This window comes from Alosa alosa, chromosome 15 (genome assembly GCF_017589495.1).
Source record: "Alosa alosa isolate M-15738 ecotype Scorff River chromosome 15, AALO_Geno_1.1, whole genome shotgun sequence".
Lineage (NCBI taxonomy): Eukaryota > Metazoa > Chordata > Actinopteri > Clupeiformes > Clupeidae > Alosa > Alosa alosa.
The window spans coordinates 5,668,083-5,686,581 of NC_063203.1; the positions used below are offsets into that span (position 1 = coordinate 5,668,083).

General features: G+C 43.7%; 1 protein-coding gene across 2 annotated transcripts in view; it reads left to right on the forward strand.

The window, feature by feature from the left end:
- Nucleotides 1–18,499, forward strand: part of nlk2 (nemo-like kinase, type 2) — a 57,140-nt gene that overhangs the window by 3,415 nt on the left and 35,226 nt on the right. Inside the window, exon 2 of one of the 2 annotated variants that reach the window (XM_048264281.1) lies at nucleotides 3,239–3,413. The exons of the other annotated variant lie outside the window; for it this stretch is intronic. Coding sequence (XP_048120238.1) covers nucleotides 3,241–3,413 — 173 coding nt within the window. The 5' untranslated portion in view covers nucleotides 3,239–3,240. The remainder of the gene's footprint in view (nucleotides 1–3,238; nucleotides 3,414–18,499) is intronic. 2 annotated transcript variants of the gene reach the window in all.

The following is an 18,499-nucleotide window of genomic DNA, read 5'->3' on the forward strand; positions in this document are numbered from 1 at the left end:
CAGGTTTAAATAAAAGGACAGGGTGAATGGAGGGAGGGTGAGTGGACCCAAGATCTAGTTGGGTCATTTTTACCGGAACATGACTTTTGGCAGACTGCACGACAGTACAGTAAGTGTACTGGCTGATGCGCATGGGCGTCGCCAGGCCATTTTGCCGGGGCTTCAGCCCCTAATGTTTTAGGTGTTGCCCTGAATATAGTTTAAAGGTAGACTGAAAAAGCCTATTACTTTGTTATGCAGCTGATCAAAATAAACACAGGTCTTTCTAAACTGTCTCTATAGTCGCTCTCTCAGCACGCAGTTTGCATGTGGATGGAAGAGACAGAGCATACAGGTCTTTTATGATTGTTGGGTTCTGGTGGTAGAGTGCTAATTCACTAAAGAAAGACTTATGGTTATAGATATACTTATGGTATATAGATATGTTGTGTTACCTAGATTACAACATTTTGAAAAACAAATAGTGACAGTCTGCACAGGTCTTTTATTGCTGTTGGCTTGTGGTGGTGGCTTGCTAATTCACTAAAGAAAGACTATGAGTCAAGGCTAGCAATGGGGGACTCTCCGGTTGTCAGCAGATAAGGAGGACGCGAGCGTACAACTGACGTGACTACCTCATCTAGACTCAGAGCTTGGTGAAGCCAGCTTCAGTTAGCCAGCTAGTCGAGCTTAGTGATGTGCTGTTATGTGAAGGAACACCAAAGCAACAGTTTCCCACAAAGACCTTTACATCTTGCTCAAGCACACCAGTGTGAGCCACGGCACAGTTTGTGGGCCACTGCCTCCACTCACTGTAGACCTCCACTCACTGCTGTTTGGATACATCTCAGTTTACTAACAGTATGATGGCCACAGAAAATGTGATTTCTGTTCATAAAAAGAGTTTTTTTCATTTTATTGTGTGTCAATGGCCATGTCCACTTCCCTTGCCAGTTAAATATTATCATGCAAATGTCTTGATAATGGGTGTGGTAATGTTCAGGAGTCAAACAACAGATTGGTGTTTTAGTCATAGCAGGGCATAGGCCCTACTCTGTGTGTGCTAAAATTGTGCATCTACTTAACAGTATTTAAAAAAATACCCCGGGGTGACAACCCTAGACCTCCGCAAAGTTTGGGGCTAAGCCCAACTGGTGATGACGCACCTCCTGATGCATTCAGTGGTGAAACGTGGAGTAAATTGGCTTAGGCCCAAGCGGAGTGTGTCATATGCTTAACTGTGCACAGCTCCAGATGGACAGCATCTTTAACAGTATATGGACACCATAGACAGTCTATGATGGACACCTAAAGACTGGCTAACCTCTCAAATGAAATGGATCATCTTGAAGCAGATGGGTGGTGTGATCCATAAGCGGCACGTGCAGGCAAACAAGCACACATGCACGTGTGCACACATACGCACACAGATACACAAATTCCATAATATGGATGGCTGAAAATATGTTTGGTCATTACCATTTAGTTGCTATTGTTTGGTTTGTCTTTCAGTAATAAAAGAAAGATCCTAACCTGTTTACTAGGCATCTTGTAAAGGCACAAGTTCATTGTGTCCTCATTCAGGGGGATGGTGTGTGTATATATAGACACAGTGATGGATAAATCATCCTGTATTTAGGTGGCTTGGTAACCGCAGGGGAAGAAAGTGTGTGTGTTTTGTGTTATCTTATTATTAAGCCTCTGTAGATTTGTTTGTATCTTTTCTTTTACGGGATTAAACATTATTATGGTTTTTAATTCTACAGTTATTATTACTTCACTGATTTTTATACACCCTGTCAGGGTTTTTTTTTTAAAAGTCCATCAGCATATTGAAGACATGGCCGTGGGATCAGTCAGCCATTCCCATGAGAGTAGTGATCATCTTTGCTGTGTGAATTGGCATCCAGGATCTGCAGTAACAGCAACGTTTTTTGGCAGAGTTACGTTCAGTTATGTTTGTCATCCATTGGCAAACCCAGAACTGTTTGGATTCATCTTTAGTCACATAAATTACAGGGTTTCTGTACTTCAGTACAGAGTTTGTCTCACCTAAGATGGCCATAGCTGTTTGCCCAGCTGTCTTTGTTATGTTTTCACTTTCCCGTGTGGAGATAACAATGTGTTTTTATTTGTCAAGAGGAACCCTCCGGGTCATCCCATCACTCATAACAGAAGTGTTGTCTCCGTCGCTGGGGCTTTTGATTGTTTACATGGTCATCCATGCAGGCACTTTTCCCCAGTGACCTGATGGAAGCCCCTCAGTGACCCATCACATGACCTGGTCCTCATGCTCAACATGGTGAGCCTGGGGTGGGGGAGTGGCTACTTAGAGGGAGAGACAGTTGATATCTGGTTTTCGTAAATGTCCGTTTGACATACTGTAGTATTTATAATCACTGGCCATTCTGAAAGTCCTCTAACACTGTCCTCTCACTAAAAACGTCCTCCACCATATCTCTCCCTGATGAGTCATGATTGCAGAGTACTACTTCACCCATTTAGACCACCTCTCTGAGAGTGTGGTGACCTCTACTGGGGTCGGAAAACAAGCTCTCGCACCACCAAAATGAACTGAATTAAGTGATGAAACACATTCGGGCACAGACCAAATGCTCTAATGTGAAAATAGCCTTAGTGTAACATGAAATGGGCATAATGAACATCTGGCAGGAATGAGATCAGGTTTATTTCCTCGCTGTGTTCAATGAAGATCTGAAATCCAGACGTGCTTTTGATGTGTTCACTTTCATGGACACGCTCACTGGCCGTAGCTTTGCCTGCTTGCATGCAGCTTTTTATGATGCACGATGCCCCTTATTATTGGCTGAAAGCTGAACTGCAAGCTGAAAACATAGATGCCATTTTTTTTAATGTCACCACAACTAGGTCACGCATGTGCTATAGAACAGGCCACAGGGGGTTTGGAAATATAGATCATGCAGTTTTTTTTATTGCTGCGAGGGATTTAAATATTAGCAGTACTGAAAACAAACACCAGTTTTGAGCACCACAGTTAATCATAGTTTTAATAAACACACTGCTTACAACATTACAAGTTTATATATATTTACTTTGATGTCACGGTTATCAAATATTTAGGCAAAAATGTACTGCATATGTCAAGGATATAAGACATTCTGAGAAATATTTCTTTGTTGAAACAGAGGGAAAAAAACACTGTTCTGTTAATTATCAATGCAATGACCGACCTCGATCTGCCTACCCCGTGACTTATCAGCATAAGACGTGTATTCAGGAATGAAGCAGTTGGTGCTGAGACAGCAGCAACCCACCTGGAGGTTGTTGACCCTGCGGCATTCGGCACCGCCTGCTGCTGCCCTTGCAGGAGCCACACCTGATGCAGCGGCCGCAGACTCGGCCACTCCTCCTGGGCCTTGTCTGGATTCCTCCTGCTTCCTGTTTCCTTCCTGGTAGGCTGAGCCCCCTGTGTTTTGGCCTCTCGTACATTATGATGTCTTTGTTTCTCTCTCTCTCTCTCTCTCGCTCTCTCTCTCTGTCTCTTTTTAAAGGGCCATTATAATGGCACTGACGGCTGGGAGCTTTTAGTGCCTGCAGCATAAAAGGCTCCAAGCCGGGGCCTGGGCTTTTTTCAGCTCTTCTTAAGAGACCTGCGTTTGGCAGATGTACAGGCCAAGAGGAGAGTGATGGCTTACCTTTGAAGTCTGTGCGTGTGTGTGTGTTGGAGGATGTTTTTGGGAGGGAGAAAGCGTACCCATTAACCTTCGTCACCTGGCTCTGTCAGATTATGTTGAGGTGTCTGTTCATAGCTGAGACGTAATCATCAGTTGGGTGTGACAGCAGTCCTGGATCTCTGCCAGTGTCTGTAAATCCCCTCTACATTTTTCACTTTTGGTTGGACGTATCTTGTGCAATCATTACTGATAGGAAGTGTTATGACTTAATGATGATATCATAATTGTTGATGATGCTTTAGATGTTTTTCATACATTAAATGAAACATAGTATCAAAAGTCAGTCCCCTGTGGCTGAATTGTCCTCCTTTCGTGCTGAAGTGTTGAGAGCCCTACACAGTGAAATACCCTCTTCACTCGTAGCACTATGCTAATAATTAGACAAAAATAATCCCTATATTAATGGGGCAGATGGCAACAGTGACCTGCTGCTAATACAATTTCGAATAAAAAAAAATCCTCCCTCTGCTTTTGCCGTTGTTATCAGCAGCCTTATTGCTGTGTTGCTTGAGCAAACTTCAGGTTTGCATGTGGGCTACCACACCCACAAACAGGTATGACTGTCTGCAAGGGCATTTGAATGTCTCTCCTCATGTCTGGCTTCCATTGAACTTCTATTTGAAGTGAAAGAGAACAGGGTTGAATTGCTTCTGTCTAGTGCCACACCCTTTGCAAACTGCTGAAGTGCTTAGTTGTGTTGGGGACTGGTAATAGTCAAATGTTTATTCTCCCTCACACGCATACTGACATACAGGAGCATATATAGACTATTATGCCATGTCTATAACATCTTTGTTTAAATACTCTTGACTTCTCTCCTACTCTCAAAGATTGATATACATGTGTACACACTCTTTAGTCTCTTTATTGTCTCGGTACAGAATCCCTGACCAACCGCCCTGTAAACATTCGGCATGGTCCATTAACACGAGTCTTAGCATTGTCATGGCTTCCCGAGATCATTCCTCAGCACGCTAACTGCAGAGGAGCTATTGATTGCGCTGATGACTAACCACCGCACAATCCCAAGTTCTCCATGCACGAAATCCTACCAGCGGTCATGAAGCTCAAGGCCCAAGTGGCCAGTGTGAATCAGTGTTTAGCTCACAACTCCTCCAACGTGTGCATGGATGTCGGGCACTGCCAGGAATGCCCATGAAGATCGATCACCCACCCACACACTGACACATACTGGAACGCGTGCAATGCACTCTCACTCTCAGGGGAAGAAGGCAGTGACGAGCACAGAGTAGACGAGATGAAGGAGACGTTGAAGAAGAGAAGGCCAGAGAGAGTGAAGAGTTATTCTCAAAGCCAGAGCTGATTAGAAGAACATCCTGAGGAAATGGAGTGTGTGTGTGTGCGTGTGTGTGCGCGTGTGTTTATGTGCGTGTGTTTATGTGCGTGTGTTTATGTGCGTGTGTGTGTGTGTGTGTGTGTGTGTGTGTGTGTGTGTGTGTGTGTGTGTGTGTGTGTGTGTGTGTGTGTGTGTGGCCTTATGCGCTGTGGTGGGAAAGGACATGGATTAGGACAGCGCTGAACAGGAAGCCAGATCTGGATGGGTATGAAAGGAGGAGGGACTGTCCCTTCTGCTTTTTCAGCAGGCAGAACTGTCCACTCCTCTCATTTCCACCCAGCAGCCTCCCATCTCCCCCGACTCCTCTCTCTCTCCTCCCTTCTTCATAGTCCGAGAGGAGAGAGCTATAGACGAGGATGATATGATGCTATTTTCATCCTCCTCCTTCACTAAGGGTGTGATTGGGTCTCTCCCAGCAGCCTCTCCAGCATCCGCCCTTATGGGATCCTGTATCTCCAGCTGGAGCGGTCCCTTGACGCCAGAGTCCATTTGCCTGAAGCATTGTTTGGCTCCTAATAAGTGGCCCAGGACTCGATACCGAGCTAAAACCATCATCATTTAAACCAGAGCTTTTGTTTTCCTCCTTTCCTTCCCTGCCTTCTCAGAACAGAATGGGAACTTGCTAGCTGCGCCTCCCTCACACAATGCTGTATAATTTCCCACAGCAAGCGGGAGCATTAGTGAGTGGTTTTGTGAATTGTGCCTCTCCATTGAAGAGCTCCTGGGGGAGACCCGCCACTTAGTGTCCATTCACTCGCACAGTTAAAGTCACATTGTTGTTCTTCACTGTTATCGAGGTACACATCTGCAACGCATTTCAGGCTATTGTTTATGTCTCCATGGCAATAAATCTCAATCTTGGTGCCAAAACTAAGGCATTGGGTTTGTTGAACAGGCACCCCATTGAGAAATGATATATGATTTAGGTTGACTGCAAGGCACTCGATTTACTGATGTAGTTTGTACTCGCATAACAACAACTTCATACAGATCAGCAGCTTTAAAATAAAGACAAACCTTTTGCTGTTGCTAGTGTGTTGTTTTTTGTATGTGCACAAATGACCATACCTACCCGAGTCCTAATAATCTGATTTTACAAAATGATTAAATGCTATCGAAAAATATACGTATTATGCATGTGTCGCAGATTCTCTCTGGTTGCCCAAAGCAAATGTCTCTCTCAGGAGAACAATAAAGACTTACTTACTTATACATATCTAAACACTCCTTCCTGATTTTAATAGAAATTAATATTTTGTGTGTAACCCTAAATCCATGTCTTCTTCATGGTGTCTAAAGGAGTCTGTAACTTGTGTTGTTAAGCATAAAACAAAAAAGTATAAAGTGACTTCAGATTGAATAACGTTATGCACTTGACATCGTTTCATACAAAACTAAATATGGGTGAGAACTGATTACTTTTAAAACAAATTGTACATGAAAACAGACTTATCCTCGATGACCATCATAATGGGCTGTTTTCCATAGTGGTCAATATTTTTTCAATGTTACTCATTCATGTACAGTGTAATGTCACTTATGAGGAATGCATTGTGTATTTTGTAAACTCTAAGAGAAAACATGTATTCAGAACTAACATGCTGCGAAACTGTGATAGTTTACAGACAGCAAGTCCTGAGAAAAGGGAGGGCAGGGTGCGGTCATGTTACATCACACGCTGACTGACCCATTGGCCGTTATCAGCTCGCAGCACCTTTTCCCAAGCAGCCATCTGCACTCTACTGTACCACTGGGCCAGGATGATAGCATGTGTTCCTTACTCTACAAGCTGGACATTGTAGTAGTTCTGATAACATGCACATTCTCCATTAGCCACAGAAAACCCTGTCTGCCCCCATTAGCATTTGGCCAATCTGGCTGGTCAGGATGGCTTGAAATTTATCGCCTGACTCCTAGAAAACAGGATCATCTGGAATAGCCACTACCTAGTATATAGGCACTAACATTTTTCTTTGCATGTGAGTTCTGGGAAGCTGCTCTCATGTCCATTGTGAAAATGAGGTTATCCCAAAACTTTGTTCTTTATTTTGTCACCAGTCATTGGTTTTAGAAATGTCATCCCTCTTCCTCCCCCTTATTCTCGGTGTCTTTGCCAGTCATCAGATGAGTTTATTTTGTTCTTTGCTGAGCTAGCATTGGCGTCAGGGGGAGTTTCCCTGTTCCCCTGACCAGCTGTCACTCATGTTGACTGCCTTGTTGTTAGTGCTGGTGTTGCTCTTAGAGGGGCGTGCCATTTCGTTTTCTGCAAACATGCTGAGATAATGTCTTGCTGGCATATACATGTTTTCGGACACACACCCTCTTTGACACACACACACACATACACACACACATACACACACTTTTCCTCATACCTTCTTAGAAAATCCCTCTCCTACAAATTAGCAACGTTGTTAAGGCTGCCATATGGTAGCCCTCGCTGATCCTATTTGTGTGAGAGCTTTACCTTGGGGTGGTGTGAGTGTGTTGGTTGGTGTGTCTGTGTGTGTGTGTGTGTGTGGTTGATGTGTGCTTGCAGGGGATGTTGTTGAGAAGGTTTTGAATGTGCTCAGGCTAATGGCACATGCTTGGCTGTGGCCCCTGGTGCAGCAGGCTTTTATTCCCTACCCAGCATGCCGCAGTCCAAGCCTCCCGGCTCTCCCTGTCACATACACACGTATGTGCACTCATACACACTTGAACACGTGCAGCCATTTCCAGCCTGAGCCTATTGGACCCATTGGACCCTTTCTCAAAGACAGATACACACATTAGCACGGTAGAAGGTGCTTAAGGAGAGCTCTTGTTTGAAGGGGACAAATATTCTAATAGGGCAGGCAAGGGCACACATCAAAGAGAAGAGAATGAACTGCAGATGGGGGATTTTTTTCCCTGTCGATCGAGAACAGGTGTTTCACTCTTTAGATGTGTGCATTTATTTTGACAATCCCAACAAAATTATTGATTTGCATCATTTCGGCATTGGTATCGCCAAGCCGTTGTCATAACCACACACCTTGGCCATGGTGAGCGCCCTTCATGGTCTACGTCACCTGTTTCCGAGGTTGAGGCCAGAAGAGCTGCACTGATAATCCATTATTGACCATCATCCCCTTCAGGCCTGCGCGGCCCAGAGACTGATCAATTCTGACAGGATGGCTGTGTTGTGCATGTGTGTGCGCTCAGTTGGAGCACGTGCGCGTGTGTGTGTGCGTGCGGGGAGGGTTGGGCCATGGTCATGTTTGCCTGGCTGTGTTCAAGTCAAGATGGGCTCTTCTCTCTCGTGCACACTCCCTCTCTCTCGTGCACACTCCCTCTCTCTCTTGCGCACTCCCTCTCTCGTTTTCCTCTCATTCCCCTGAAGACCAATTTGCATTTTTGTAATTAACAATAATTGTCTGTTTTTCCTCTTATTCTTCCTTTTTCTGCTTTCTGTCCAATCGAAAGATCAGCGTAGCCTTAATCAAGAAATACACAAGTGTGTGTGTGCGTGTGTGTGTGTGTGTGTGTGTGTGTGTGTGTGTGCGTGTGTGTGCGTGTGTGTGCGTGTGTGTGTGTGTGTGTGTGTGTGTACGCCTGTCTGAAGAAAGGGACTTGATACTACGTTTGCAGAACCAAGAGATATCCTGATTACCTCTTTATTTTCTCTCCTCCCTGTCATCACGCAATCAGAATGTAGTCACGTCATTCTGTCGTTCTGCCCCCCCCTCCCCCCTCCCCCCTCCCTTCCTCTCTCTGTTCCTCTCTAGTCTACATCATCTCGTATGGCTTCCTCGTGCCAGTAATTGCTTTAAGTGAGGAGCGCGCCCATGACATAAAAAAAATAACAAACCCTTTTTTTCACTCATTTCACTCTCTTCAACCCTCCAGTGGTCTTTTTCAGTGTGTTTGGTTTGAGCCCAGATCAACAAGGATAAGAGATGAAAGATATCACTCTTCAGATTCTGCACAATTCCTTTTGTTTGAGATGTGTGTTTGCTTGCCGTGAGGTTACACTAATACCTGCTTTAAGGAGGGATGGTGTGCCAGGACATGCGGCCTCTGTTTGGTTACCTCTTGAACATGCCGCTGGTGTTGTGACTTGTGTGAATCCTACTGGGCCTAAATGTATAATCCAGAAAAATTGATTCAGTTAAACAATTTAAATCTATTATCTTTTAGCACTCATCCATTTATTGTGCGGGCTCTGTATTTGTAATGAGGGATTATGTATGTAGTCAACTTTGGCTCTGTGGCTTTCCCTTTTCTTTTGATGTCATTTCACAATATAGTTATAGCTTTGGATTTTTTTGGTGCCTGCCAGTTGTGGCTTTGCTGCTGCTGTGTGTGTGTGTGTGTGTGTGTGTGTGTGTGTGTCTGTGTGTGTGTATATGTCTGGGTGTGTATGTATGTGTGAGAGAGAAACTCTAAAGAGCAGTGATGCCCAATCAGCAATATAAGCTATGAGCAGATTTCTTTTCTGGACATTCCCATGGAAAGGGAATGGAAGTATTTGGAAGCAACTCTCCAGATCTCCAATCTGGACGTTTTACTTTGCTCACTGTCTTTTGTCCATAGTCACCTCTCTTAATGCAGCATGTTCAAGGCAGGAGTATTGAGCCATTCCGCCTCTATAACCGTTTTCTATAACTGGTATGAAGATGGAATGGCATTGTTGTTTCACCTCTGGTCCAGCAGTACAGTTATTCAGAGCCGGAACACAATCTGTGTTAAAGGGTCAGTTGGCATGACGGAACAAGGGTGTGACGCAGCCAAGAAGTTAACCAAAACGAAGCAAGATTACTGTGTCGTGAGAACACACAAATTTGATAAGCATCAACATGGTGTACACAATGCACACCAACTTTTACTTGATGGTAAAACCATCTTGATGGTTACTGCTATAAATGGGGACAGTTTGCTAGAGCTTGCCGACATTAAGTTAACCCAGCATTGTTTCTAAAAAGAGGCAGGCCAATTTATTTCCAAAGTGTATGTTTTAGCATACAAACTCTGAACTCCTAGGGCTGAGCCTTAAATAAACACAGTGGGGCCTAATTTGTAAATGATGGTTGGGCAGAAATGAAATAAAGCTAATTTTAGAACTTGACAAAAACAGTTTGCTGATATAATACTATAGTTGTTTTCACTTCATGTGCCTTCCAAGTCATTTAAGCAGCTGTTTGGTGTACTCAGAGTCGCATTTACAGTATGCCCTATTAGGTTTGTCGCAATATTGGTAAAGATCAAAAGCGCAAATTTACTAAATTATGTGTGTCACTGAACCTGGGGGATATTTTTCAAAGCTATGACCTTTTAGTACAATTTTTGAGACTTCTGTTTCTGGCACTCTGTCTCTGTCTGTCTGCTGACTGCTGATAAAGTTGAAAGATAAGCAAATCATCATAATGACGTGAGGGGGCCTTTGGTGGTGCTGGTAGTTTTTTTCGCAGCACCCATAATTCTCTCCTCTCTTTCCAACTTCCCTCTCCTCTAGACATCTGTTAGGATGTGCTTTATATGTGGTTCCTCTGAAGGTACAGGGGGACTGAAACCTTCCAAGAGGCCTAACTTTGAGGAATTGTGCTTTTCTTGGTTAGTCACATAAGAAATGATGATCTGTCCCATGATTTCATTTCACAGAGTGTTCGCATGTGTGTGCCTGCTAGATCATATTCCTAATTTGACTTTTCATTTTTTCTGCACGTTTTACAATGTTATTGTACTAATATAGAACATTTTTCTATATCTCCTGGTATCTGGTGACATTTGTAATGCCTTTGAATATTAAAGGCAAATTGCTCAGATCATTTCCACCAGTGTGTGTGTGCTCTCTGGATGTGGGACCCATGACTGTCGTTGTTAGCACTTTGCTCTGGGTGTGAAGTGTGTGTCATCCAGTGTGAAATGATACTATATTTTGCAAAGCCAGTGCTACCAAAACAACTCGTGGAGCTACGGTTTTTAATAGATTTGTCCATTTTCTGATATAGTTAGAGTCAGTGGTGGACTGTAGAGCTATAATGGTAAAGTGTTTAATGAACCTAAATGAAATGAAGTGATTTTGTGAGTTAAAGGACCAAAGAAATGCATGGTTTAGCTAACGTTACTGTTGCTACTAGCTAGAATGTTTCAAAGTAGCCTTACATAACCTCTAACGATACCCTATTTTTACTTAAGTAACGGCTTACAACTAAACAAGACCAAAGCAATGGCAGAACGAGGCAAAGTTAGATAAACCCTTTAAATCGTTTATTGATTATTTGAATGTAATGAGAGCAGGAATCAACCCTCAGATGCATATTGGAAATGTATTTTTGTTTCTGCATTTTTTTTTTTTTTTTTTAGAGAAGCCTTGGCAGGTCTTGACTCCTGATGGTCCACTACTAGTCAATATAGTATGACAAAATTCAAAAGAAAAGAACAGGTCCGGGTAGACAGGTCAGAAAGAATTTAAAAAATAATCTAGCAAGCTTTGTCGTCTTGCAGGCATCCACCGCATTTTAATAACCGTCTCTGTCACTAAATTTATCCTTTTTAATCTGATTCCCTGGCGAGATTAGATATGAGAAAGTGAGTCATTTGAGCTATGCTTGCTACCCTCAGAACAATTTCTTAAAATCTCTTCAGCTTTTTGCCCATCCTTTGTATCTCCTGTCTGTGCTCAGGGCATGCAGCGTTCCTGTTACACTATTTAATTTGAGAATAACTAGGTCATCAACCAAAATCTGCAGCAAGCCCAGAAAATGATTGGTCGAAAGGAAGCCACCAGATCCATTCTAACACCCACCCACCCCCCACCCCCCTCACTTTGAGTGCCAGGAATCACCAGACAGATGCCCTGACTTGAGCAATACCATCCCATCTGTCTCCTAATGAAGATGATGATGGGAATGAGAATGAGAATCATGGAAATGCTTGTGATGACTGAAAGATTCTCATAACCATGTCATGCTACTCATAACCATGTCATGCTACTCCAGTGAAATGTGTTGATGCGTCCTGATGCTCCACTCTTCAGCCATGATTAGCATCAAGGCAGTTCAATGATCAGATTACCTTGAAATGATCAAAAGGCATCCTGACCAAAAGTCGTATTGCTCCTACACACACACTGACACACACACCAGCCACCACCAACAAATTTCCTGTCATATCCTCAGCCCTCTGGCTTTTTCAGACTCAGTTGAGATGTCACGTAAGGCCTCAAGGTTAGCCACTGTGGAGATTATGGTCACTGAATAAAATGGGCAATGCTAACCCTAGGATAATACACTGAAAGGCATAATAAGACAGTCTTTAAAGGAATAGACCTCTCCTTGCTAAGCTGCATAGCCCCAAAGAAATGAGCATCCATGTTTTAAGACACCAGGGCAAGTGAACTCAATTTTACACTTACTGTTACTTTCATCAAGTGTTTATTTTTTCCAGTAAGAATTACTTTCATGACATTATTACACCTTTGTACAACATTGGCTTAAATCAATGATCAGAACAGGTCTCATGCTTGTTGTCTAAATATCTGCATTTACAAAAAATAACTACAGTTATGGGACAAAAAACTTTATACTGCAGTTATACAATGCAGTACAATCCAGTTTCATGTCCAAAATACTGTATTCCTTCATATGACTTGCAAGGGATTCCTCAAAATCTACAGTATTTTTACTCAAACAAACAGCAGTTTTGACACATTTTTGTAAAGGCGCGCTCTCTCTGTGGCAGGCCAACAGTTGACCTGCCTGCATTTGTAACTGTCTGAGCCTATTAATTCTCATTAATTCTGTTATTGGAACCTCAATGCGTTTACCTTCATAGGCTTGTGAGCTCCTCTAGATGCCTAGCCAAGTTGTAGGAGTCTGTATGCTAATTCTAGCATTGTTAATTTAAACCTATCGCCTTGTCACCACCTGCACCAAGCAGAATTCCAGGTTTTAAAATGGATTCGGCTATATGACGCAAATGCTTTCTCACCATATTCTCAGATACATATTTGACCAGCTTGTCTCTGGCAGCAGCAAATAGACAGTATTTTAAGAGTTATTACTCATCGTAGCAGTGAAGACAGTGCTACGAGTTCAGGGTTTCAGAGTCTTGGGTAAACAGAGGCTTAAAGGCGCGTTTTGTCATTTAACTCAAGGACTAATGTACTACAGGTTTCAGGGTTATGATCTGGAGGGAGACATAACTTAATGTTCTTCAGATACTAACAGGGAATAAAATTAAGCCAAATATGCTTGCTTATTACTAATTTCAGCCTAACAAGTAGCCTAAACTCAACACTTGTATTGTTTGCAAGGCTCTAGTGATGTCTAGTGAGGTCAGGGTTAAACACTGTGTTTAATGACTCCGATGAAGATTAAATGCATGTAAATGCAACTGATGCATTTTCCCAGGAGTGAATCTTCCAATCTGAAATGCCAGTGTTAGCATATTTCTTTGTTTATCGGCCTTTTACGTTTATATAAATCTTGGTGAATGGAGAGGTATTCACTTACTGTATGCATTGTCTTTAGGCCACCCTGCCATGCTTTCATGCCTTATGCAGAAATAAAATGCCAATGCTACCCCAGAGTTATAGTAGCTAAGTAGAGACTAAATATGGTAGCAAAATGGGGTTCAAATTTTAAGTGGGTGTTGAGATGGCATAAGTCAAAAAAATTCTGATGTGAAGATGTAATCACCTTGCACAATTAATCCAGCTGTCTCAAGTTCTGGCCTCATTGGTTTATTCATTTCTTTCATCCCCTCTCCCTTTGGACACAGTAGAGAGAAAGATTGCGTTGGCAGAAGTCCCAAAGATTCTCACTTTCCTCCATCAATTTGAAAGCAACACATGTTCACAGATTGGATGTGCATGTTTAATGGAGACACCCGAGCTAAGCATGGGTGTGATCATTGCTTAATCTGTACACTTGTTTCTGGGCATTTGGTGTGTGTGCGTGTGCGCATGCATGTGTTTGCGTGTACGATTTGTCCGTCTGAGGATCATGAGCCGTCGGCCCGTTTTTCCTTCACCTCACTTTGGCAGCCCTTTACTTCCTGAGCTCCTCAGAAGCAGCCAAGCCTGCGGTACACCACACAAACAGTGACTTCAGTCGCATTACAAGGCCTTTTAGTTTTTAGTGGTTCTGCAGGTATTCTCTTCCTCACAAAAGTGACCACTTTTAGTTGTACTTTTCGTTGAATGAATCCCTCCTTTTCTGGAAGCAGACTTCAGGCCATGTGCAGTCAGTGGTGAAATTTATGTTACTCCCAAGGAACTGTTCACAGTTCAGATCAGCCTGCATCGTGAGAATGTAAGTGGGCTGCATCAGCATGACATATTTAGGATGGCATTTTGAATCTGGATACATCATAACAATAACAGCATGGCAAATATTTAAACAGAGCCTGGGTGGATATTGTTGGATGAGTCATCTGATAGCACAAAGTGTGTCATTTGTTTTAACTGACGAGTTTCCAACAGAGAGAGCGAGAGAGAGAGAGAGATCTAAGCCAAGTATTGATCTGTATGTCACCTAGTTGGTGAGGCTGCAGTCATCCATGATTCTCCTGCCCATCATGTGGTACATCATCACAAACAGAGAAAGCCCTTTCTGCTCAAGACCCTGCTCAGTCAGTGTAGTTGCTTCTAGTACATGATGTCAAGCCTGCAGTTTAGTCTTGACACGGAGCATTGCTCTTTGTGAACAAAAACAGCTCTCTACAGTATCAATTCTGACATAGTAACTTGCTCCAAAAAACACTTGAAAGTAAATGTGTGTTTTTTTATTTATTTATTTTTTAACTTGGATATTGACTGTATAGCACTAGTTCCAGTACTGCACCCACCCAGTCACCCTGCCTGAAGTGATGGCGTTGCTGTTGTGTAGAAGCTATGTTCCCCACTGAAGGCCAATCTCTCACTATCTCCTGCTCTGCTGCCTGGCTCCTCTCCAACCCCGTGTTGATAATAAAGGCGTGTCTGTGTTCATTGAGAAGCGCACAAGGCCAGTGCTTGTGCTGGGCCCGTCACAGCTGCTGTGTCGCAGTAAAGGGGAGAGGGCCGCAGGAGCACGTGGTTTTGGCTCGAGCCGCTCATGCTCCGTCAGCATAGCAACCCAGAGAGCGGCCGCAGCTCCGAGGGGTCTGGCCGTGGTCTTCTGCGGATCCACTGGCTCTGCGCCCGATCGCTGACTGACCCCTCCCAGAATCAGCTCTTTAGGAAGATCAAAAAAAAAAAACAGCATGAATAATACAGAGAGAATCATGCCACCCTACACCACAGCCAGCTCTCCACTTTTTTGTTACCAAATGAGCTTTTTAAAAATGCATATCTGCGTGCTTACTGGGTGCAGAGGAAAAGTGGCCAAAGGCCGACAGATGCTGCTGCCTGTGATCTTGCGAGACCCCCAAGCTAGCATTTAAGAGAGCTAAAAATATAAGTATTGACATTTCAAGCATAGCTTTGTCCTTTTTAAAACCAGCCTTCCTTTTTTTCTGCCCAAATACCCCAGTGCTTGAAATACTAATGAGAGACAAAATGACTAGTAATGTTTTAGATGGGTCTTTACTGCGTCTCCCACTAGAATGGAAGATCATGCTGGGCTTGGGCACAGAAACTAGCCTGAGCCCGAGTCTCGTTGCCTTATCACTGGGCAGCCAATTTAATCAAGAGAGCAGCTCAGCCATGGCCAGAGTGGGACTGCTGAGGTGAGGGCCGTCCACAGGGGACGGCAGGCCAGCACGCTCTTTTACAGGGCATATTTCCTCAGTGTGTCCGCTGCGCTCCCAACCTGTGTTAAATCAGTGGACAGATACACCATTGACCATCGGTGCTACACGACCCCTGGCCCTGGCAGGGTTATCCGTACAAAATCGATTAAAAAGAAATTTGAGACTGTGTGTGTGTGTGTGTGTGCGTGCCCTGTGGGATTTTGCAGGGGTGAGGAGTGTGTTGCTACTGTGTTATTTATTGGGGTTCTTCTTATTCTTCTTATACATACAGTGATGTTGTTTGGGATTGCAGTTTTTTTTACAATGTTTTGTGCTTTAATAAAACCCAGTCTGCCTCCCTCGCGTCATCTCTCTCATGTTCTCCAGGTGTAATATTGCAGGCTTGTATTGTCAGGTTGGCTAATGTGAACAATCATAGCCATACTGCCATCCTGAGAGCTTTACACCAAATCAGTAGAGTACAGTACAGTCTGCTTCACTCAGAGATGGTCTACACCTTCATTTCATCTATCCCCACATACCCAGAACACCTCCAAAACTGCAGTATGTGGTGCTCTAATGCTTTAGAGAAAGGGCTTGCTGTCCCACCACAGCCAAGGCATGACAAAGCAAAGGGAGCACAACAAGACTGACTGATGTATGGACATCAAAACAGATTCTGCACTTGAGCTAAATAGTATACAATAAAAGAACAACAGACATCTGGAACAAAGTCAGGAGTTTCTTTTCGTCTCTGTGTTTGAAGTGGTTTGGTAATACGCTTTTCATCTTATAAGTCCATTAAAATGTCAGAAATGGGAGATAACTATGTGGGGTTCAAGCGAGAGAGATGGTGAATGGAAGTTGGTTTCTCTTTTAGAAGTGTGTGTGTGTGTGTGTCTGTTTGTCTGTGTGTGCTCTGAAGAGTGATTGGTGTGACCAGAGGTCAGGGCCTCCAGCAGTCTGTCTCTCACATGGTTTTGAAGCTGATGTGGCTGCAGAGATGACGAGGGCTAATACCTGGTTCTTTCAAACCTCTGTGTTTAGTCTCCATTTCCCTTTACACTCCTATTAGCGCCACGTCAAATGAGAGTTTGTACACCTCTCTGACTTTTGTCTCACTTTATCATGCTTGCTCTTGCTGCATCAGAGTCTCTCTTTCTCTCTCGTTCACACTCTCTCATATAAATATCTCTCCCTTGTGCCTAATTTCTAAACCCACTCATGATCACATGACCAACCCGCCCTCTCCCCCACCTTCACTCCACCCTCATGTTCTCTCTTGTGTCTTCTCTTTGTACATATCTTGATGCCACCTTTTCGCTGTCTCTCATTATTTTTACAGTCTTAGTCGTTACTCTCTCTTGGGCGCACACTGTAAAGATGAGAGGGCCCAGTCTGTGTTAATGATCCATCTGGAGATGGCTGGATGACTGATAGATTAAATAAGTAGAGCACCAGTTCTTGGCCTGGCTTTTCCTCTGCTGTCCTGACTTTTTGGCTGCTGAGAAAGACCGCAAGCGCCCACTTTCACCTCCACACTGACTACTGAAGACACTTCCTTCATATTCAGGCATGTTTCCCCAATCGTACTTATTTGTCTATACGCACTTCGAAAAGCAAGCTTGGCTCTGTTTGGTTGCCTTCTCTGCACCAGTGCTTGGAGGAAGAGATGTTCTGTTTAATGCAGAGTCCTCCGGCGCACCCTGCACCCCTCTGGTACGCATGTGTTATCCACTCCACTGACTGGAGAGACCTCAGAGCAACCTCCCGCGTTCGGATCCAAAAATAAACATGCGATAAATAAATGAATGAAGGAATGAATAATATACCTTCCCTCAGCTGCCCCCCACCCCCGCTCTCACTTCAATTAGACCACTGGTGTACCTCGGAGTGGGCTTCCCAGGAGGGGGCTCCTAAGCCTTACACAGAGACCTTATTAAGGCTCTGTACTGATGACAGAACTGAGTCCATTGGGATAAAGTGGATGGATGCTGTTTTGGGGAGTAGATGATCAGATTGTATGTTCATGCCGACATTGACAAGTTGTGGATGTTATGGTATTTCTGCTTTTTTGTTATGCAGAGCTCTCGCTGACAGATTAGTATTCTTAATCATACCTAATATTTTTAATACAATATTAGACAGAGAGCTAAGGAAATTCTCTTAGTTTGTGTTTATGTGCTGAACTTGTTTCTGCTGATTCCAAGTTACTGAAGAGCCTGGGCATACCCATTCCTCATGACTCTGTGCTTGTGTGAGCGTTGGTCCCAAATGAGTTTCAGTGGAGGAGGTGGAAATGGCATCCCAGCTCCTCCTCCGTGTAATCACTCCAGTAATACTGCACATGCCCAACAGTGGGACTTGATCATCCTGGGCTGTTGGCGTTGCGGCGTGCATGGTGGGTGTCTGGGGCCCTGGCTCTGACATGTTCCATCCTGCTGGAGATGTGGCACATCGGGGAACCGGCGCTTTTGTGCTCCAATTAGCCCGTCTTGCAGGGAACACTGTGATGACTACCGTGCGGTTTCAAGGGCCTTCTGTTCCCCGTTAATGGGGATTGGGAAAGTGGTTCTCTTAAGCCCTTAGCCATCTCACACCGAGTAAAGGCTGGTGAGGTTTTGTTTTTGTTTTTTCTATGCTCAGGCCTTTACTTGTTTGGAGTGGATGTACAGGCTAGGTCTGGGCGATAAAAAAACAATAGCAATATGTATCGCAATATAGTCTTTATCAATAACAAAATCGTTCAATAGAATTTTTGAATTGAAAT